Consider the following 23,500-nt stretch of genomic DNA (forward strand, 5'->3'; position numbering starts at 1 on the left):
TTTATTTAGACCTCTATAAATACCCTTTGCCTCCTAGCTCTTTCCTCTATTTCCTTTTACTTTCCTCTTGTCCCACTATTATGCTCAGCCTTCATTTGGGTTTCAGTAATTCCTGTTACATTACCCTTGATCACGCCCTACCAGGCCTCCTCCTTAGGGTCCATTTTTGGGGAACACTACTCTATAATTTTTGATGGGAGCATTCCTGGAATAGAACTGATGGATGGGGTATGGCTCGGAGGGGACTGGTCCCTGGTGAAGTTTAAAAAGAGCAAAAGCCAGAAACTGAAGAAACAACTGGTTCCTTAGGTCTTCTCATTGGAGGGAGCTGGGGAGCTAAAGAATTTAAGCTATGTCCTTCTAAGTGTTTCTATTTCTTCTTCTTTTGTACCTTGCAGAGTAAAAGCCAGGGATCCATCTTTGTCCGGATTCACGCCCCGTGGCAGGTGCTGACCAGAGAGGCGGAATTCTTGAAGATCAAAGTTCCCACCAAGAAAGTATGAGCATGTTTCTTCTGACTCTGGGGTCTCACAAGGGCTGGATGGACCCTTAGACAGGTTGGAGCTGGGTCAGGTGGGATGTGGGTTTTGTGGAATTGAATTCACACTTGTGTCCCCAGGGATCCCAAATATGTGACCATGATGTGGGTGGGATAGGGAGGAGAGTTGGTGTGGAGAGAGGAGCTGGCTTTGGGAGAGTCTCTCCACAGAGCACCACCTGGGTTCTGGTCCATGAGAAGCCACACATTGCTTCTTCATTTCTCCATTATGCCTTCTTTGAACCTCCTCTATGGGGGTCCCCACACTCCCGGGCATTTCTTTTTTTTTTCCCCCCGGGCATTTCTTTAGAGTGACTATAGCAATGAGTTTGAACAGCAAGCCATGTTGATAGCAGTGAACTTGTGAGGCTGCCCCCTTCTGGTTCAGATCTGCCACTGTGTGAGTTGTGGTTCTCTCTTAGTAAAACATTCTGATGAATTCACCCATTGAATTCATCATAATCATTTGGAAGTGTTTTCAAAATGTTCTTGCCATTGTCCCCATATCTGTTCCATTTAATTCAGTTGCCTAGTATGGAATGAGGTTCTAATATCAGGATTTTGATGTCCACCTGGGTTGAGAACCCAGGTCATATATGGCTTATATGATTTCTAAGAAAATTTCCCCAGGAATTCTTAGATGACACCGTTTGTTGTAAAATAAAAATGTTCCAAACAGCTCCGATGAGAAAGAAGCAGCTTCCACATACTCCCCACTCTTCTTATTAGGCATTATAGGGGGAATAGTAGTCATTGCCTTGGACCATCAGAGATGTTTCTAGGAAGGGTTCTGAGGCAGACAATGCTCTAGTTTAACGATGAGTGAACACACACACACACACACACACACACACACGCCTCACAGAATGTTTTTTCACCAGTGGTGACCCAGATTGGCAGTGGTCTTTCTAACTGCCATCTGCATTATTTCCCTTTCTCATTACCATATTTCCCTAGTCATTGCCTTCTGCACCACCCTGTTATCACCCTGCTCATCATCACCCCCACTATCAGTAGCACTGTCATAGTCACCATTTTGATTTGCTTTGTTGGCTGTATCAACACTCTCTTCACCACCAAGAGATCTACCATCTCCGTCAAAAACCACCAATTGCCACCTTTCAGTCAGAACATAGAGTCATCTATAAAATAAGCACGAGTACCATGAGGAATGTGCTCCTGTGAACCATCAACTCTATGAGACCAGAAGGTCAACATGGACCCCAACGAAAAGACGAGAAGGCAAGAAGGGCAGGGGACTGGGTAGATGGAAACAGCACACAGGTGGACATGGTGACAGGGCTGACGCATGGGGAGGACCATAACCTGCCACAGAAAAATTTGCATATGTGTTGCTGAATGGGAGTCTAATTTTTGTGTAGAATTTTACCTCAAGCACAACACCAGGTAAAAGATAAAGATATCACTCAAATACCTGTATGTGACTGATGTCATCATGAGTCCCCATCCCAAGAAAGTTGAAGCCTCTGGGTTCTGTCCCGTGAGATTCATGAACCCGATGGCCCTGCCAGGACAGATGTACCACCAGTGACTACCAAACAATGAATGAACACAGACATGGCTATTAGACCAAAACGTATTTTGCCAATAAAAGGAACATTTATTTGGGGTCCCTTGTCGAAGTGCCATGGTTTCTCATAGGAAGGTCCAAAGAATGACGCCATGCCCCTTTCTCTTTCACTCACTCTGCTGGCTGTGTCTTGTCTCCTCCTCATAGTTGTCTCCCTCCTAAAACCACTGGTCTCAAATGCAGGCTCTGTCTTAGCTTTGAGCCTCATCTCCTCTCCCACTAATGCTTCCCTGGCCTCTTTAGTTAGACGATAACTTTTGATGGTGTCTTATTTGGCCAACTTTTTTTCTTCTCTTTCCTTAGTCTTCCTTCCAACTCTAATATATGAGGGGGTCCCTCCCAAAATATGGAATTTTCAGAGCTAGGTCTTAATTTAATTTAATTTTATTTATTTTTTAACAAAACAACCTTATCACCTTCAAAGTACTCTCCAATACACTTAATACATTTGTCAAATTTGCAATTCTATTCTTGGAAACATTTCTAAAACTCAACTGTGTGGATGGCTGATAGCACCTCCCTCGTTTTTTTCTTCACCTCTTTACATCATCAACTCACTGTCCTTTTATGTTCCTTTCATTTGTGGAAACTAAAAAAAAGTTGCCTGGGGCGAGGTCAGGTGTGTCAGGTTCATGGGGAAGGAGAGGCATGCTGGGTTTTTTTTGGGGGGGTGGTTTGCCTAAAACTGGCTCACTGAGATGGCTGCATGAGCAGGTGCATTGTCGTGGTGATAAAATCAGTACCCCATCTGCCACAAATCAGGACTTTTTGTCACACATTGTTATGTAATCTCTTCAAAACCTCTAAATAGAAAGATTGATTAACAGTCTGGCCTGGTGGGACAAACTCCAAATGCACTATGAGTCGACATTTTAGTCCTTTCAGGAAGTTGATGAATGTCCAGAACAAGGTTTGTCATCAGTCAACAGTTCACTTTGTTGAAATGAGAAAACCACTTGTACACTAGAGTTTTTCCCATAGCGCTGTCCTTGTAAGCTGTGTTCAACATTACAACAGTTTCTGCAGCATTTTTCCCCAAGCAGGAAACGAAATTTTACAGCCACATGCTGTTCTCTTAAATCAGTCATCAAAACGAAAAACAAAAACAAAAAACGAGGTTTGACAGGTACACTGCTACAGATAAGAGCCCATAACACAGGGAATCCAGGATAGATAAACCCCTTGGGGCAACAATGACCATAGAGATACCAGGAAGATAAGGGGAAGGTGGGGGGAGAAAGGGGGAATCAATTACAAGGATCAACATATAACCCCCTGCCAGGGTGACAAATAACAGAAAAGTGGGTGAAGGGTGACAGAGGATGATGTAAGATATGAAAATAATAATCTATAAATTATCAAGGGTCCATGAGGGAGGGAGGGAGGGCAGGGGAGGGACCAGGGGAAAATGAGAAGCTGATGTCAAGGGCTCAGGTAGAAAGAAAATGCTTTGAAAATGATAACAACATATGTACAAATGTGCTTGACACAGGGGATGAATGTATGGATTGTGATAAGAGATGTAAGAGCCCCCAATAAAAGTATTAAAAAAATGAGGTTCGAGCGAAACTGCTTTTATGAAAAAATTCACTGTGACCAGAGAGAACCTTCCCAGGTGATGCCACTGGGTGCACTAACTCAGAGTGAGTTGCTTGATGGTCACCTAGTGGGAAAAATGCATACTACAATGAAAACTCTGCCTAGGGGACCTTTTTTGCCATTTGGGGGTGGGGTACTCCCTTGTATTATTCTCCTTTATCTTTGATTTATCTGAAGATCCAACAGTGTTTAACTTCATTCCATTCGCACCTTATTTTCTGTGTTTTTAATTGCTGGTGACCCCAACTGTAATATCCAGGCTATTTTTTTACCCCCTCCGGCCCTCCCTCATGGGGAGAAGCATAAAGCAGGTTGGCATCCTTCTTCTTTTCTTCCTTTTGTTGCTTCTCTTCTTTGTGCTCCTTTCCATTCTCCATTCCCACTTTTCCTTCCCTTCTTCTCTCTTCCTCCTACCCCTCGATGCCTTCTTCCATCCTCCCTCTATTTTTGTATACTCCACCACACCTCTTATTTTCTACTCCATTTTTCTGCTTCTCATTCCCAGGTTCAGCCCTCAACTACCGTCTGCCTCTGGTTGTTGTGGTCTCTTCCTTGCCAGAGTTTAAGTGCTGCCAAACATTCAGTCATTTGCAATGTATCATCTGTAGTTTCAGGTAGGACCTGCCCTTGGATGTGTAGATGTGATGATTAGGGTGAGAGCATACTATATGGAAATTATATCTAGGTCTCCCTCCACTTCGTTTTGATAGCAGAGAATGGTAAACAGTGCTAGATTCATCCTTAGAAGAACAAACTTCTGCCTTTGATTCTACACTTATGTACAATGTGATTTGGTGGATCACCTGATCTTTCAGAGCCTCGGCTTCCCCATCTGCAATATAAGAATGCCAATGCCCTATATTTCTTAGGAGATTGATGTAAGGATTCAATTCTTAATCTATAGTATGAATATAGAGGCATTTATTATTATGTCTGCATATATTTAATGTATATTTTCAATTCTGACTAACTTTCTATCTGAATGAATAGCCAGAGCTAATTTCCATTTTGATTGACTATCTAGCCAGCTCTAATGGAATTGATAAAGCGAGTCTTTGGAGAAGTACTTCATGAAGGGCAAAGAAACAGCCAAGCCCGCAAGGAGCTTACAGTCAAACGCAAGACGGGAAGAGTGCATTGTCCAGACACCAAAGTATTAACTATCTACTCATTAGCACAACACAGGTGCTGTATGTAAATGTGGTGGGGGAGGGAACCTGGGGAGAGGCAGAGAAGATACTTGCTTCCAGCAATACAGCAAACACAATTTTCCCCAAAGTTTCTCGGTCCCAGGTGGACAGCTCTAGCATCTCTTTGATGGTTCAGACACCTGGACCCAGAGCCTCTTGGTGTTCCCACCATAATGTGGTGGGGTGCGGTTAGCTTCACAGGGGTTGCATAAGCAGAAGAAGGTACAACTTGGTATGCCAATCAGTGCCTGTGTGCAAAAATTAATCTGAGAACATGACCGCCAAGAGGCATGTTAAACCTCGTTCCAGGGGGGCAAGAAAAATGGGCTAGGGCAATCTGTAGGGGGCTGACATTGCATCCAATAGCATTTCTCTCCTTGTTCAATGGGTTGAGTGATTGATAATGAGCTATGTTGTTGGAGAGGGACACGTGGAGGAAGAATGGGACATTATAGGGGATCAGTTAAGCATCAGTCAGGTCCATGGAGGCCTGGATCATAACCCAGAGTGGTCCAGAGAGACTGAGAAGACTGAGAGGAAATCACAAAATCAAGAACTCAGACCAGGCAAAATCCCTAGTAATGTGTCCAGGGGCTCAGAGACCTGAACACAGATATTAACTGGGCGGGGAAATCTTGGAAGGAAGCATTTGTTTTCCAAGAACAACAACAGAGAAGCCAGCCTTTTGTGAGGGACACTCAACCTTCAGACTGAGGGAAGGAGATGGGAAGGCCTGGCTTTGGCCCCTGAGCATCAGGAGAAGGTTGGAAATAGGTGTTTGGGAGCAAGTTCTACTCATTGTAAGGGTCGCTCTTGGGATGGTGGCGAACAGCCACTTTTCGGTTTCATTCATTTATATATATGTGTGTCTCCTTTTCTTTTCTTTCCTCTTCCCTTCAGTTACTCTCTAGTAGAGACAAGGCAAGGGAGTGCACTAGGGAGGAGGTAGATAACAGAGTCTATGAGGAGGACTTTCTTGTCAGGGAAATCACCTTCGTTCAGCCAGAGTCCATTCAACTTGGAAGAAGTGGCGTGCCTGGAATGGGTGAAAAGCATCCTCGTCAAGACTTTTGTAGCCATCCATAGCTGGTTCATGCTGGTTCTCCCTAAGGTCCTGTAAGGACTTTAGCTTCTGAGTGCTTTGCATGTAAGTGACGCTATTAACATCAAGAAAATGCTGCCTTTTTAGGAGAGCAGACTCAGAGCTCTGCTCATTTCAAAACTAGGAGCAAAGAATGTCTCGAAGGCCTGCCTCTCGTCCTAGGAGAACTGATAGTGTAGGTAGCATGCCTAGCATAAACACACACATGCTCATTTATGTCGGGTTGATCATATAGGAGCTTCATAGCAATCCCATAGGACCCTCCTAGTGATCATTTAAGCTCCTCATAGTGATCCCATTGGACAGAGTAGAACTACCCCTTGGGTTCCCAGGGCTACAATCTATAAAGAAACAGACTGGCCCATCTTTCTCCCACTGGGAGTTTGTACCCACTGACCTTTCAGTTATTATCTGAGCACTTCATCACTGCACCACCAGGACTCCTTCCTAGTATAGGGGCACACACAATTAAATATAATTTACATAATATGTAATAATCATAGCTGCTATTATTACTGCTGTTGGCGTCATCTGCATATGAAGTGTGTGTGGCTATATAGTTGGCCATAGATGGGCTGCCTCTTCTTGCTCTTTCCCCTCTTTTCTCCCTTCACAGTCCATATCTGTGAGCCCGGCTATCAAAAGATATAGCGTCTGAGGTCTTAAAGGTCTGAAGGTAAACAAGTGGCCATCTAGCTCAGAAGCAACAAAGCCCACATGGAAGAAGCACCCCAGCCTGTGTGATTCCGAGGTGCTGAAGGGATTGGTTATCAGGCATCAAAGAACAAAAAAATCTTATCATTGTGTGCTCACCTCCCCAATACGATCACTGAAGACAAATGGGTGCCTAAGCAAATGTGCTAAAGAAAGCTGATGGTGCCCGGCTATCAAAAGATATAATATCTTGGGTCTTAAAGGCTTGAAGGTAAACAAGCAGCCATCTAGATCAGAAGCAACAAAGCCCACATGGAAGAAGCATACCAGCTTTTGTAATCACGAGGTGTCAAAGGGATGAGGTATCAGGCATCAAAGAACAAAAAATCATATCATTGTGAATGTGGGTGAGTTTGGGGTGGAGACCCAAAGCCCATCTGTTGGCAACGGGACATCCCCTTACTGAAAGGTCACAGGGAGGAGATGAGCCAGTCAGGGGGCAGTGTACCAATGATGAAACATACAACTTTTCTTCTAGTTCCTAAATGCTTCCTCCCCACCCACTATAATGATCCCAAGTCTACCTTACAAGTCTGGCTAGGCCAGAAGATGTTCACTGGTACAGATAGGAACTGGAAATACAGGAAATGCAGGATAGATGATCCCTTCAGGACCAGTGGTGAGAGTGGTGACATCAGGAGGGTGGAGGGAGGGTGGGGTAGAGAGGGGGAACCGATTACAAGGATCTACATATAACCTCCTCCCTGGGGGACAGACAACAGAAAAGTGGGTGGAGGGAGACATCAGACAATGTAAGATATAACAAAATAATAATTTATAAGTTATCAAGGGTCATGAGGCAGGGGGGTATGGGGAGGGAGGGGGGAAATGAGGAGCTGATGCCAGGGGCTTATGTGGAGAGCAAATGTTTTGAGAATGATGAGGGTAGTGATTGTACAAATGTGCTGTAAACAATTGATGTATGTATGGATTGTGTTAAGAGTTATATGAGCCCCAATAAAATGATTTAAAAAAAGTTTAGGATCCTCTTTCTCAGTGTGTTTGACAAGAAGTCATCAGCGGACAGTTCAAGACTTGGGCCTCTCACAGGTCCATGGGCTTGCTGTGCATCCCAACAATCCTTTTGGTGTCTTCTGTGAGTGCCTGGACTAGACTAGTTCACTCCCTGACATTGGGTTGGAGTGTTATAAGGAGCCATTGTGCAGTTTTAAGAAGGAGTAGGGCCCTCATATGCTACCTTCGCCCTAGTGGGTCTACCTCATCACCTTCTGTTCCTATTTCGAGGACCTACAAAGGCTGGGGGGTGGGGGGGCTCACTTTGCAGGAAGGGAGAAGATCTGGTGATGGCTAATGTTGGGACACTCATACTGACTCACTGCCATCAAGACGATGCCAACTCGTGGTGACCCTGTGGGACAGGGTAGAACTGCCCCTGTGCACTTCAGAGTCTAACTCTATCAGAGTAGAAAGTCCCGTCTTTCTCCCTCGGAGCAACTGACTGTGTTGAACGACCAGCCTTGTGGATTGAAGTCCAACTCGTAACCACTATGCCACCATGTTGGGTAGAGCTGCTTATTTAATTCAACTATTTCCCCATTTCACTTCTGTTTCCCAACACAGTTGTTGGTCTGATGAAAGAATAACTTCTGCCATGGTAAAACCGTTCTGTAAATAAAGATGCCAGCATTTAAAAATTCTGTTCAAATCTCATAATTCTTACATTTGATTTTGAGGAGAAAGGTTCATAAAGCAATGCCAATCAGGGAGAAAAAAATCTTAAAATAAAAAGAAAATAGGTAACACATGATAACTGGAGAAAAGGTTGAAGTTGTCAGGTTTTGTCTTACATAGATACACTGTCAATGTTCACGGAAGTATCAGTCACGAGATAAAAAGATGTGTTGCATTAGGTAAATCTGCTGGACAGGCCTCAGTAGAGTATTGAAGAGCAAAGATGCTATTTGAGGGCTAAGGTGCGCCTGACCCAAGTCATAGTATTCTCCCTTGCCTCCTATGCATGTGGACGTTGTACATTGAATAAGGAAGACCATAGTCGAATCAATGCATTTGAATTGTGGTGCTGGAGAAGAATATTGAAAGATACCATGCACTGCTAAAAGGACAAACCAATCTGTTTTGGAAGAAGGCCTGAGAGCTCTTTAGAGACAACGATGGCAAGATTTCATCTTACGTACTTTGGATATATTGTCAGGAGAGACCTGTCCCTGGAGAAGGACATCATGTTTAGTCAGGTGGGAGCTATGGGTCGGAGCCAACTTGATGGCACCTAACAACAATAAAATAAAAAAGCTGTAGCCATAGGCTTAATTAGATAAATACTAGATAATCAAATGAATTCTCTTATAAATGTAACCACCCATGTGCCATGTTCCATGTTACGAGTTTTATATGCACAGTTTTGTTTGCATTTTTCAGCAGTGATATGAGGTAGGCACTAGTATTAGTCTCATTTGTAAGTACAGACACCTCAGAGATGAGGGGTTGAGAAACGTACCCGAGGTCCCACAGTGTGGCAGGGATAGAGCTAAGACTCGAACCCTCGTCTCTCTAACTCCAACTCCACACACTGCTCCCCCTTCTGCTTCCACTGAAGATTCCATAACGGGCTTGCGGCAGGGTGGCCTCGGACAGCGTCTCTCACAGTCTGTGCTCTAGAATGCATGTCTTTTACAGCAATAAAGAGAATGGTTCAATTTGTCTACCCTTTCTCCCATTGATATATTTCCTGTTCATATTAATGTCCTGGGAACCTCTGTTCTCCAGAATCACTTCTGGGGACGATTGGCCTCGATGAAATCATCTTGGACCGGGATCATTAATTTGCTGAAATTTTTTGCTGTCATTACCATGGACTAGTTTCATGCATTGCCCAACATGCTATGGATTCTCATTTACAGAGTAAGGAGATTGGAACACACATTCCCTAGGAGGGCTTTAAAATGCTCTCTGCAAGTGAACCCAAGGACTGTGAGTTCCCCTCTGTTGGTGTTAGCTGAGGAGCCTAAGAACAGACCCCTTTAGGGTGATTCCTACTCACTGTGGAAATAATTCACAGTAACAATGCCCAACTCTTGCCATCTCTTAAGCTGCCTTTCAAGGGAGGTACAACACTTACTCTAGGGGCCTGGGGGCACAATGGCTAGGCCTCTGAGCACAAACCCTTTGGGCTTCCTAGTCCCCTGGGGACTGTGAGGATCTCTAAGACATTTACCCTTTAGGTCTGGAACTGCACTCCTCTCTGGGTTCAAATAACCAACCACTTAAGGCCAAAAGAGTAACATCCATTGAAGGGCAACGTTCACAAGGATGAGGAAGGAAGAAGGGATGGAAACAGGAAACACGGGAGGAGGAAGTGGGATCCAAATGTGTGTGAGCTGGTGAAAGTAAAACTGCTGATCTGTAAACGCTCACCAACTTCATAATAAAAAGTTAAAAAAATCAGCTAGCCTAACAAAACAAAACACATAGGTTTACTTATTTAGCTGCTAGCTGAAAGACTGGCAATTTGAACCCCCTCTCCTCACCTCCCCGCCACCTCTGTGTGGGATGAAAGACCTCTTTGTTGATCTGCCTCCTTAAAGATGACATGCATTGTACTGAGAAAACCAGGTAACAAGTTCACTGATAGGTTTTCTGATAAATGAAATATGAGGCTTTTTCTTTTCTTTTTTTAAATTAGTAATTTTATTGAGGGACTTTTAAAATCTTACAGCAATCCATCCTTCAATTGTATGAAGTACACTTGTACATATGTTGCCATCAACGTTTCCAAAATATTCTTTCTACTTGAGCCCTTGGTATCAACTCCTCTTTTTCCCTCCATTCTACCTTCGTGAACCTTCGATCAATTATATATTAGTTATTTCATATCTTACACTGTCTGTTGTCTCCCTTCACCCTCATTTCTGTTATTCATCCCCCTTGGGGATGGGTCTGGCTCTATGTCCAACCTTGTGATGGGTTCCCCTTTCTCCCCCTTCTCCAACCCCGGCCCCCACCATCCTCCTACCCTCATGGTATCGCTACTCCCACTAGTGTTCCTAAGGGTTTTATCTGTTTAGAATTCCATGGATCTGGACCAATGTATGTACTCCAGTCTAGCGGGATTTTTAAGGTAGAACTGGGTCATGGTAGTGGGGGGACGTAGCATTCAGGAACTAGAGGATTGATGTGTATTGCACTGGTGCTATACTGCACCCTGGTTAGATAAGCCAGGTCAACAGGGGTTTCTGGGGCCTGTGGTCACTTCCTGTAGATGACAGGGCAGGAGACAGCCCCGTTGGGCCGTGGCTGCCCATGTGGGGTTTGGACAGTGGGTTGGCAGTGTGTGTGAGAGAAACAAGCACGTGAGCAGTTGGCCACGGGCCTCACTTGGGCGCTGGCCCCAGTTCTGACCCAGTACGAACTACTAGAGACGTGAGAGTTCAGTTTTCCGGAATTTCAGAACATGAGTTTTATACCATCAATAGATTGAAATTGACGGCCCAAAGCCTTACTCACACCAAGGAAATCATACTACAGATCCGCTCCTGTGCCTGCTAATCCCGTAGTCTGGTTATCCATTTACCAGCACACTGATGATGATGATGATGATGATGATGATGATGACGACGGTGGCGGTGGCGGTGGCGGTGAGAGCTTGGAGAGGAGCCTGAGAGAAGCGTCAGAGTGGGACCTTGGCCTAGATCTGCTCCACAGTTGGTTGAAAGTTGAACCCGAGGGTGTTAGATGGCTCCTGCTGAGGGCATTAAAAGTCTTCGGGCCAGGGAGGGGTCGGGTAAGCAATGATTTCCATTTCTGCCTTCTTCAATAGAGAAATTAATTTCTCACCTCCTTTGCTTACTCAGCTGCAGCCAAAATGTTCCTCCAAAGTGTCAAGCACGTTTCCATCTTAGGGACTTTGTGCTTGATGTTCCTTCTGCTTAAGATCCTTCCGTAGACATCCGTGGCTCTCCCATTCTCTGGCTCAGGTGTCCCCTCTGCAGAGTCCTTCCCGAGGTTCCCCATCCAAAGGCCATCCTTAGCCACTCTCCATTCCACCATCTTGGTTTTCCTTCATGACACTTAGCCCTACTTGATATTAAATCACATGTTTCTATCTTCTTTGAATTGTCTGTGGTCTCACTGCATTGAAGCTCCGTGGGGACAGGCAGTTTATTTTGCTGAACGCGAGCACCTAGAACTGTCGATATGTGCTATTATTGAGTGAAAGAAGGTGTCACACCTGGCAAATCCCGTCCACTGGTGGAAACTTCCGGGAGCAGGATGCTGAGGTTGGTTCTGGAGCTATGCCCAAGGACACCAAGAAGGCATGCTGTTTGCAAGGGGTGGGGCATGGGTGCTCGTGGCCTGGAGGCATTTCAGGGCCCCATCCCAGGGCAGTAGGGAGGAGTGTTGTTTGCAGAGCATGAGCAGCCCCTTCTGATCCAGGTCATCAGTTAGCCCTCTTGGTGACTTAGTGCCTTGACAAAAGTGTAGGGCAGGTCCACTTACATGGAGAATTATACTCAGACACGTGAGTAAGTTCAACGTTATCCCATGTCTTACAAGTCAGCAAGCATCCATTCATGGGTGGAGGAACATTGAGAACAGAGTTCGAAACCATAAAGGAGTACAGAAATAGACTGTAGAGAACATGCATTTTATAAATACCATACTTTCCACAGTCTGTAATGCTGATGATAGGAAATTTACCTGTAGGTGCAGTTAGACATGCAAAGACTGGCTGGCTCTTTTCTCCCCCTTTTATATATTGTAACCCATTAAAACAACACTAATTAATTTTCTTATATTAATCTTAGAGCTTAGAAATCCATCATTAATCCAGGGATCAGCGGAACTTGGTACTGGAGACTCTGAAAGAAGAATCTCTTGGACCTTTTCCCAGCTTCTACTAGACTAGTAAAGTAGCCCTGCTGGCACTGTGCGTTGGTTAGGTTTTGGGCATCAAACCATGAGGTCTGTGGTTCAAACCCACCAGTACTTCTGCAAGAGCAATGTGAATCTATATGCTCCTATGAAAAGTTGTATAGCAGAAGCCCTAAGGAGTAGTTCCGTCCTATAAGGTCAGCACTCCCTCTATGACAGTGAGTAGGAGACACCTTTAGAGGACCAGGAAAAAAAAAAAAAGGAAGGCCTTCAACAAGATAGGTTAACACAGTGGTTCCCATAAGGGGCTCAAACATAATGACAATTATAAGGCTAGGACAGGACAGGGTATGGTTTTGCTCCATTGTACAAAGTCACTATGAGTTGGAACTGACTTGACACCTAACTACAACTACCCCAATACTCCGACATCTAATGCCCTCGTTTTCTTTGGCTCATGACCCCTTGCTCTGTATCACTGTAGCCTCTTGGTTAGATTTCATATGTGCACACACAAAGTCTCCTTTCTGGCTGTGGGTTACAGCACATCTTTGCAGCTCCTCGCACTGTTTCCATTCTGCTTGGTAAATGACACTAATTCACGTGGCCAAAGGTGCTTATGGGAAGTGATGAGGACAAAATGCACAACAGCATAACAGCCCTCAGACCTTATGTGGTAGTTACATAAGCTGTTGTCAATTTGAGACTTAAGAGGGAAGGGGTGGAGTTTAGCCTGTCAGTTAAGTCGCAGCTTGATGACCTCATTTGTGCTCAGTGGAGGCTGGACACATAGACACTCCCTGCCAGACATTCCTTCTGACAAGACACATGGAGCTATGCTAGAGCCCTGGAGCAGAAGGAGCCATGTGGAAACCCCTGCCAACGCTGAGATGCTTACAACACCACTGGATCCGCAAGACTTTCCACCCATGGGCCTGTGATCTTCCTGCATCCAACACCATTGCATGTGTTGCATGCATCTGAAGAGGAATTTATAAACTGGTATGGGACATAAGGGCTAATATTGGACTTAAGGACTTGAACTGGACTGGGCTGGGATGCTTTCTTAATATATACACATATGAGTGTCCATGAATTTGTTTTTCTAGTCTACCTGGACTAACACGCACTTCAGTGCAGGTGATAAATGTGCCCCTCTCTCTCCTCTCCCAGGCCCTCCTGGGGCCATCCCAGCTGGGGAGGAGGATGGTGCGATGGATTCAGCTGCCTCTTGGGCATCTCTTTTGGATCACTTCTTTGGCTCCAGAGCCTTCCATCCTTGTCCAGCTTGTAACTTGTAGTGCCACCTTCCACGCGGCTAGATTCTCTCTGTGTCTGAGATGTGAGGGGTCCCTGGTTGGGCAAGAGATTAATGCACTAACTGATCAACCAGTAACTGAAAGATTGGTGCTCCAAATGCACCCAGGGGCTCCTGAGAAGACAGATCCGGGGTGAGCTTTCAGGAAGTCATCATCTGGTATGTTAGATGGAGTTCTCTAGAGAGGCAAAACCAGTGATGTTTGCATGTGTTGTATATAGAGAGTGATTTATATCAAGAAATGGCTAACATGGTTGGTGAAATAGATAAGTCCAGTCCAGTTCAAATTGGGCCTCTTCTGACTCATGGAAACTGATGAACAGGAAGCAGAGGTGGCAAGGTGCACAGGTTGGTGGATGTAGAGGTCTGACATCGGCCAAATGAATCCATCATCTCTAGTCTACTGACGGCTCCTGGGATCAGCAGGTGACGCAACAGGCAATTGGGAACTAGAAGAAAGATCCAGCTCCATTGAAGGAGAAGGGCCCAAGAGGATGAGGGTCTGCTCAGTTTCTCTCGCTCGTATACAGAAAGGCACAGGACACCAGGGGTGTCACACGCTTCTGTTACTGTTGTCAACTGCTGTTGAGTCAGACGTCCCAACTCATGGTGCTAGGTGGAGCTGCCCCCCTGCCCTTAGGCAGGAGTGTCTAGTTGACATAGTCCGTCGCCATCACATCTTGAAGCCCCTGTGGTGCAAAGTTCTACTCTACAACACAGGGGTTGCCATTACTTGGAATCAATTCAACGACCACCAGTAGATGTGCCTGAAGGCCTGATGATCGGTGTGTGAAAAACTATCCACACGAAAACCCTGTTGATTAAAATGGTCAGATCTGAGGTGATCGTGGTGACGGGCAGCCTCGGGCAGGGGTCTGCTCCATTAGGCACAGGTCCCCAGGAGTCGGGATGTCTGGCTCCATAGCAGTTAACCACAGCAACAGAAGGATGTGCTGCTAATCCTTAGCCCAACCCTCCACTCTCAAGAGGAATGGGCTGCATACATAACAACAGTCAACATCCTGCTTGTGTGACATTGATTGTGCTAGTTAGAATTTCTGTGCCTCTGTTTCCTTATCTGTAAAGTGAGGGCAGTGAGGTGTTTGTTGCCCATGTCAGACATCACTATTGCCTTCGTTTTCTGCACCCCAGGAAGGCACATGATTTCAATGCAGTATCCTGCAGAAGGGACAGGAGAAAAGGATGCCTATATTTTAAAAGGCAGGTAGTCTGAATTTGCTTCTGCTTACCATGGGGTGTAACCAGGGCCCCCGGCTCATCACGGAAGCACGTGCTCCTTATCTCAGCGTCTCTGACTCTGGCTGGCTGGCCTTTTCACTCAGCTGAGGGCAAGGCCCTCTTAGGTCCCTACAGAATGACTCATGGGTAATCAAGATTCCATTCTTGATCATCTGAATGGTGACTCCTATTCTTGAGCTTTGAGATCACTGGCTCCCCTGATGCTTGTGTGACATTGATTGTGCTAGTTAGAATTTCTGTGCCTCTGTTTCCTTATCTGTAAAGTGAGGGCAGTGAGGTATTTGTTGCCCATGTCAGACATCACTATTGCCTTCGTTTCCTGCACCCCAGGAAGGCACATGATTTCAATGCAGGAAGGAAACAAATCAGTCCTGAGACCACACTGCTGTGCCGCTCTGGAGGGGAGAGGCTGAAGGAGACAAGGGGAGAGGGGGAAAAAAAGTAAGAAAAGAAGGAATCTCAATAAGCCTCTTAGACTGTGACAATGAGGCCGACTGAGCCTTTATGAGAACCACATTTGAGCCCTGGAATAAAAAATAAGAGCAGCATACTTTAAAAATTATTCATGATTTTAAGCACATGAAAGGCATATCATGTACCCGGGGAGGGCATAATGGGGAGCAGCTGGCTAACATGTGTCCCGCCATTTCTGGGATGTTCATACTTCTCTGATGTCCAAGAATAACAGTCATCAGGATGCCGTTGATGATTGTATTAATAATAATAAAAGGACAGGGGAACCTTGCCCGGATCCTGCTGAGCACCAGGGAACGTGCACTGCTGGCCGTTGGTGGCTTCAGAAAGGGGAGCTCGCCTACGTTCTTCGAAGGCGCAGATCATGGAGCCCCTCCAAGGATCAAAGCCAGGGTGAGGAGTCGGGAAAACTAGGATTCAGGCCTGGTTTTACTACTGACCCAAGACCTTCCTCACTTTTCAGAGTCTCCGTTTTTCCACCGTACAACAGAGAGGCTCATATTGCACGATGGAGGACAGTGGTGGTTCAGTGGTAGCCTTTTCACTCCTCGCTGTGGGTTCGATCCCTGACCGGCTCCTACCCATCTGTAAGTGGACGTTGGTGTATGATTACTGTCGTGTTGAACAGGTTTCTCTAGAGCTTCCAGACCAAGAGAGACGAGCAAGAAAGGTGTGGGGATGTCTTTGTGAAAATCCGTCCCTGGAAACCATATGGATGACAACAGTCTGCTCTTATGCGATGCAGCCCCATGAGTCAGGGGTAGATCAGAAGGCAGCTAACAGCAAGAACAGTGCTATCTGGTCGGCCCACGTGGGCTCCAGATGAACTGCGGTCCAGGGAAATGCTGGACACATTGCAAAGCATGCTCTACGTTTTAAGGTTATTACTATCTTTGTGCTTCTCTAAGACTCGAAGCAATGAGTCACCAGGCTCAGCGTCTGGCACCTAAAAGGGGCCTAGGAATATTTGGACCATGAATGAATGCTACTCTCACATTAAATGTTTAAGCCACAGAACGTTACACTCGGGCCGTACTTTAAAAGCCCTTTAGTCACTTATGATTTGGTAGGTGGACCTGGAGTAGTATTCAGTGTGAATTCAGGCTAATAATACCCTGCTACAGATTCTAGACGTTTTGGAATACTCTATCCAATGCCCTGTGAAATATGTAGTTTTCCAATTTTATTGTTGGGAATAGGTACTATTTCCAATAACTTCAAGTATGCTGCTGAATTCTAAGGGTGGGATTTCTGCAGAAGTCAGGCTCTGTGAAGCTCTCTCTTCTTAGGTACTCTGCCCTATGAACCCAAGCTACCTCCGTCTCCCCAAACCTTCAGCTCTGTCTTCTGTCCCAAGGAGTCTCCCGGGCTTGCCAACCCCTTTCCTGCCTGGTGGCCTGGAGCTTTCTCAGAACTCTAAGCTGAGACAATCGTAGGACTTGTTTCCTTGGGGATTACTGTCTGAAAAACTGTACATGTGGCTCTTACCAGATGGGCTGCATAGGAATCAAAGTGATGACAGCTGTGTAAAGAGAGAATGGAGAAGCTCAATGTCACAAGCCAGTGTCACATAGTTAAGTTTTTTGTCAACTTCGCTGGGTCAGGAGTATCAGTGGTCTTTTCTGAGTGGTCAAGATACCCATTTCAAAACATCCAGCCACTCTGTGGGTGAAAGATGAGACTTTCTACTCCTGTAAACCGTTACAGTCTTGGAAACCCACAGGGGTAGTTCTACCCCGTCCTATATGGTCTCCATAACTCTGAGTTCTGGAGTTTGAGTTTGAGGGTTTGTTTTTTTAACCGATCTATGATGTGATGTAACACAATGTTAGATCTCTCAGGACCATATCAAGAACAGATGTGACACACCAAATACTAATTGCTGAAGACAAGATGAGTTGTGGGATGATGTAAAAGGACATTGTAACGAAGAAAGCAAAACTTCATTAAAAAGACAGGAAAGAAAGAAACGATAAAATTGGATGTCAGAAGAGATTCGGAAACTCACTGTAGAATGCAAAGAAGCTAAAGTGAAGGGAAGAAATGATTATTAAAAGTGCTGAACAGAAAATTCCCAAGGGTGGGTTGAGTAAGCAAAATCAAGTATTATAATGAAATATGAGAAGACCAGGAGGTAAGAAATCCAAAAAGAACAATGTACTCAGCACTTTTTAAGCTGAAAACACTGAAGAGTAATTCAAACCTTGATTTAGAGTACTAAATGATTCTAAATAAAGTTCTCAGTGGGCTAAGTGTTGGGCTGTTAGCTGTAAGGTCTGTGGTTCAAACCCGCCAGTCATCCCAAAGGGAGGAAGATGAGGCTAGCAGCTGTCCTAAAGCTTTGATCTCTGAAACCCTAATGGGAAGTTCTGCTCTGTCCTGTAGTGTCGCTATGAGCTGGCATTGGCTCCTTGGTAGTGGGAGTAGCAAGGGGAAAATACTGAATGTTTCAAGAAGCAACAAAAGACTATGGAAGGAATACTGAAAGTAATTGGATGATGCTCAAGCATTTCAGGAACATGTGATCAAGGAACTTTAGTATTGAAGGCAGATATCCACACAGCACTGAAGCCTTTAAAGAAAAGCACGTCTCCAGGGATTTATGAAACATTGATCAAAGTGTCTTAAAAGCTTAATGATCCTGGAGTTCACTGAACCATATCTAGAAATTTGGGAGACAGTACCTGGCCAATTGACTGGAAGAGACCCTTATTGGTGTCTGTTTCAAAGAACGCAAAGAATGATGATCCAACAGGATGCAGAAATTAACAAACAAAATCATTGATATTGAGATGACCCCAGGTGGCGCAGTGGTTACAAGTTGGTCTGTGTTTCCCCAAGGTCATCAGTTCAAAACCACCAGCACCTGCTGAGGAAAAAGACAGGACTTTCTACTCCTGTAAACAGTTACAGTTTCAGAAGCTCACCGGGGCAGTTCTGCCCTGTCCTATAGGGTTGTTGTGAGTCAGTCTAGACTTGATCACAGCAAATTTGGTTGTTGGAGTCTTATTATGAATATCAAATGCAATAAAAGAAATTTATCTTGCCAAAGATAATTGAAAAACGGTGGCAGCAGTACAGTGACAAGGAGCTGTGTGAAGTTCGACAAGATTAGAAGAGGACAAGGCACCAAGTCTGTAACTGCTGATGTCAGATGGATATATATTTATTTATTGGTCGTTTTATTGGGGGCTCCTACAACTCTTATCACATCCATACACACATCAATTGGGTAAAGCACATTTGTACATTCATTGCCCTCATCATTCTCAAAACATTTGCTCTCCATGTAAGCCCCTGGCATCAGCTCCTCATTTTCCCCCCTCCCTCCCTGTTCCTCCCTCCCTCATGAACCCTTGATAATTTATAAATTATTATTTTGGCATATATTACACTGCCTGACGTCTCCCTTCACCCACTTTTCTGTTGTCTGTCCCCCAGGGAGGAGGTTATATGTAGATCCTTATAATCGGTGCCCCCACTCTACCCCACCCTCCCACTACCCTCCCAGTATCGCCACTCTCACCACTGGTCCTGAAGGGATCATCTGTCCTGGATTCCCTGTGTTTTCAGTTCCTGTCTGTACCAGTGTACATCCTCTGGTCTAGCCAGATTTTTAAGGTAGAATTGGGATCATGATAGTGGGGGCAGGTGGGGGGAGGAAGCATTTAGAAACTAGAGGAAAATTGTATGTTTCATCATTGCTACATAGCACCCTGACTGGCTTGTCTCCTCCCTGAGACCCTTCTGTAAGGGGATGTTCAGTGACCTACAAATGGACTTTGGGTCCCTATTCTGAACTCCCCACCTCATTCAGAATGATATGATTTCTTGCTCTGATGATGCCTGATACCTGATCCCTTCGACACCTCATGGTTGCACAGGCTGGTGTGCTTCTTCCATGTGGGCTTTGTTGCTTCTGAGCTAGATGGCCGCTTGTTTACCTTCAAGCCTTTAAGACCCCAGATGCTATATCTTTTGATAGCCAGACACCATCAGCTTTCTTCACCACATTTGCTTATGCACCCATTTGTCTTCAGCAATTGTGTTGGGGAGGTGAGCATCATGGAATGTCAGTTTAATAGAACAAAGTATTCTTGCATTTAGGGAGTACTTGAGTGGAGGCCCAATGTCCAGATGAATATCTTATGAAAGAAAAAATACCAAAAAATGTTTACTTTAGTTTTATTGACTAGGCAAAAGCATTCCACTGTGCGCATCATAACAGTGATAAATATGACCTATCTCGATCTCTATAACCACATCCACATCCATATCGATATAGTATTGTTGTTTTGATATGCCACTGAATTGGCTGTGACCCTCTGGTGCCCTATGCACAGCAGAAGGAAACACTGCCTGGCCCTGCACCCTTCTCACGAGCATCCCTGTGCGTGAGCCCGTTGTTGCAGCCACTGTGTCAGCTCAGCTCCTTGAGGGCCTGCCTCGTCATCAGTTCCCCTCTGCTTGTCAGCCATGATGCCGCTCTCCCGGGACTGGCCTCTGCTCGCAACGTGGCCAAGCTGTAACAGGGGAAGTCTTGTCATCCTTGTCTCTGGAGAGCACTCGGCTGTACTTCTTCTGAGACAGATTTGCTTGTCCTTTTAGCAGTCATTGGTACTTCCAGTATTTTTTCCCAGCACTGAAATTCACATGCATCGAATCTTTTCCCATCTTTCTTATTCAATGTCCAACTTTCACATGCATGTGAGGCAGCTGAAAATACCATGGCTTGCGTCAGGCACATCTCAGTCCTCAAAGTAACAGCCTGGCTTTTAAATACTCTAAGGGGGTTTTGTGCAGCAGATTTACCAATTGCAGCTCATCTTTTGATCTCTTGCCTGTGAATTCCATGACCATTGATTACGGATCCATGCAAGAAAAAAATCTTTGACTTCAACCTTTTTACCATTCATCCATCTATCTATATCTATCCATCCATCCATCCATCCATCTATCTAACTATCTTTCTATCTGGAGAAGATTATCAAGTGAATAGCTTATACAGTTCTAGAACAGAAGTGGGTAAGTCCAGTCTGGTTCAAGTCCCTGAGTCAGATATTGAGCTGGGGCTTTTCCTGACTGCTAGTGCTTGTGAACAAGAAAGCAAGAAGAACACAGGCTGGTGGATGTAGAGGTGAATGGAGGCCAGCAAGCAATACCACAAGCCAGTGATTGCTCCCAGAGCGAATAGGCAATACTGCTGGTTGCAGGTTGAGAAGCCAGGGGTCCTCAAACTTTTTAAACAGGGGGCCAGTTCACTGTTCCTCAGACTGTTGGAGGGCCGGACTGTAGTTTAAAAAAAAAAACTGAACAAATTCCTATGCAAACTGGATGAGTTGGCTGCTAAGCAGGACAGGCAGCGGCTGCAAAAATACCAGGCGGGTCGGATAAATGTCCTCGGGGGGGCTGCATTTGGCCCACGGGCCGTAGTTTGAGGGCTCCTGAACTAGATGCAGGATCCAGACCCAGAAAACAGAAGGGGCCAGCCTTCCCACAGAGTCTCCTCAAATAGGAGTAGGCCACACCCCGGAAGTAGCGTACTTTACATTTTATAAAGGTGGTGATCTGACCAAGGCAGTAGCACCCCATATTGATGTTCCCACAACTGCCAGCCTGCTCACTGAAGATACCCCCATGGAGTTGACCACATTATGGTTGATCACACCATGAGAGAATCCTGACCCAGCCCAGTTGACACAAAACCTAACTGTCACAGTGCTCCTTCAAACCTGTACATCAACCAATAGACGAGAACAAGGGGAGCCAGAATGCATCCTCTCAGCAGACTTATTAGCCTCCATGCTGAGAAAATAATCTGAGAAGCTGAACTATATGGAGGAAGATGCATTAGCAATCTTTGATATGCAGATTACAAATGACCTCGCTTCTTGAAAGCAAAGATCAAAGACTATCGGCTTCAGTATGGATTACACCTTGATATAAAGAAAAGAAAAATCTTTGCATCTTTATCACAACCAGGCAATAAGGGGCTTGGCAGGAAATGGAGAAAAGTCTGAAGTTGTCAAGGATTTCTTTTTACCTGGATTCAGAATCAGTGGCCATGAAAGCAGCCAGCAAGAGTCCAAGTGGGCTCTTACATTGCACACATCTACTGCAAAAGGCTCCTTTGAAGTGTTGAAGAATGAAGATGTCCCTTGAGGACGAAGGTGCACCTGACTCAAGCCAGGATGCCTGTATTCTTAAACTTTCATTGCCTTGGGTGAAGATTCACAAAGAGGACCATTTTACATTTAAGAATTCATACATATGTAGTTTCATCTACTGTTGGTGGCAGGTTGGGCTGTTAACCTCCAGGGCAGCAGCTGGCACCACCAGCTCCTCTGCAGAAGAAAGAGGAGGCTTTCCACTCCTGTAGCGATGGACGGTTTCAGGACCCCCACGGGGAGGTCCTGGTCCCAAGGGTCCCCATGAGTCTGGAGCGGCTCAATTGCAGCGAACGGCTGCTCATCATGAATACAGCACGGACTGCCAAAAGAAAGGAGAGGGGTCTTCTGAAGGTCGTCAGAATGCTCCTTAGAAGGGATGATGTCAGACTCACCTATGTTGGAAATGCCACCAGGAGGGACAGTCCCTGGAGAGGGACGTCAGGTGAGGTAAAGTAGATGGTCAGTGAGCAAGAGACAGACTGTCAACCAGATGGGCTGACCCACAGGCTGGAACATCGAGCGCAGGCGCCGCTGGAACTGTGAGGGTGCAACAGGACAGGCCGCCAATTCTGCTGTTTATGAGGTCGCTCGTCTGATGCACTTGATGATCTTTCTGTTTTTCCATGTGTAAGGACTCTGACTTTTTGCTTAAATGTGTTAAAGTATCGATTTGTACCCCTAACATTTTCATATACTGAATAAAATGAAAAATAGTTTCTCATCCTCACTGTCATACTTATATTCAATCAATGTTCAAAAAAAATGACGTAATTGGTGGATTCACACCGATATCAGTAGTGGATCAGGAATCATGCCTCGGGTGAACTCCTAATCTTTGAAGATACTGAAAATATTAGAGCTTTGGGGTGAAGAGGGGATTCTCCTTGGAGGAAATATCCTAGTGAGTTAAATATGGAGGGTTTCATTAGATCTATTCCAGAGGTGGGGGAGCTGCAGTATATCTTTAAGGTGAGCACTAGTACATACCAAGAGCCCCAGTAAATGCTTCATCAATCCTGTCTTACTAGAAATAGCAGTGCTCTTGTGTTGGAAAGCTAGCTTAGCCATCGTTGTCTTACTCAACCTCTCTCAATTAGCTTCTTGATTTGGTTTTGTTATTGGACTTCCCATTGCCTGGTGCATGAGGGTCTCCATGCCTGTCACTACTCCCCCGTTAGAACCCTGTGCGCAAAGAAGCCAGATCACTCAGTCTTCCTGAAGCTCTGCCTGAACTGTTCTACTTTTTTTGTTTACCTGGCATTTCTTTGTGTCAGTTCACACCTTCTGCATTAAAACTATTTGTGAAGTGATGTTGAAGAGAAAAAAGTGGCACACAAAAGCATAGATATAGCATGTTCAAAGCAAGAGAACGTGTGCATTGAACATAAAGTGATTGTCCATTGTTACTTAAAGGGCAAACAAATCTGTCTTGGAAGAATTCCTACCAGAGAGCTCCTTACAGGTAAGGATGGTGAGATTTTTGTCTTCCATGCCTCAGACATGTTATCAAGAGAAACCATCCCTGGAAAGGGCGTCATGCTTGGTAGAGGGGCAGTGAAAAAGGTGAAGGCCTTCCACGAGATAGATGGACACAGTTTCTGCGACACTGCACCCAAGCAGAGAAACTATTGTGAGGAGGACGCAGGGCCTGTCAGTGTCTCCTTCCATTGTGCTTAGGGTCTCTAGGGGTTGGA

The 23,500-nt window shown here is 45.2% G+C and overlaps 1 protein-coding gene across 1 annotated transcript in view; it reads left to right on the forward strand.

The window, feature by feature from the left end:
- Positions 1 to 23,500, forward strand: part of ANO2 (anoctamin 2) — a gene marked incomplete at its 5' end in the record, with an annotated part of 414,765 nt that overhangs the window by 84,770 nt on the left and 306,495 nt on the right. The window contains 2 exons of the mRNA XM_013008512.1: positions 399 to 497; positions 3,015 to 3,017. Coding sequence (XP_012863966.1) covers positions 399 to 497; positions 3,015 to 3,017 — 102 coding nt within the window. The remainder of the gene's footprint in view (positions 1 to 398; positions 498 to 3,014; positions 3,018 to 23,500) is intronic.

Source organism: Echinops telfairi, unplaced genomic scaffold (assembly GCF_000313985.2).
Source record: "Echinops telfairi isolate 266 unplaced genomic scaffold, ASM31398v2 ScPeMD7_7356;HRSCAF=8355, whole genome shotgun sequence".
Lineage (NCBI taxonomy): Eukaryota > Metazoa > Chordata > Mammalia > Afrosoricida > Tenrecidae > Echinops > Echinops telfairi.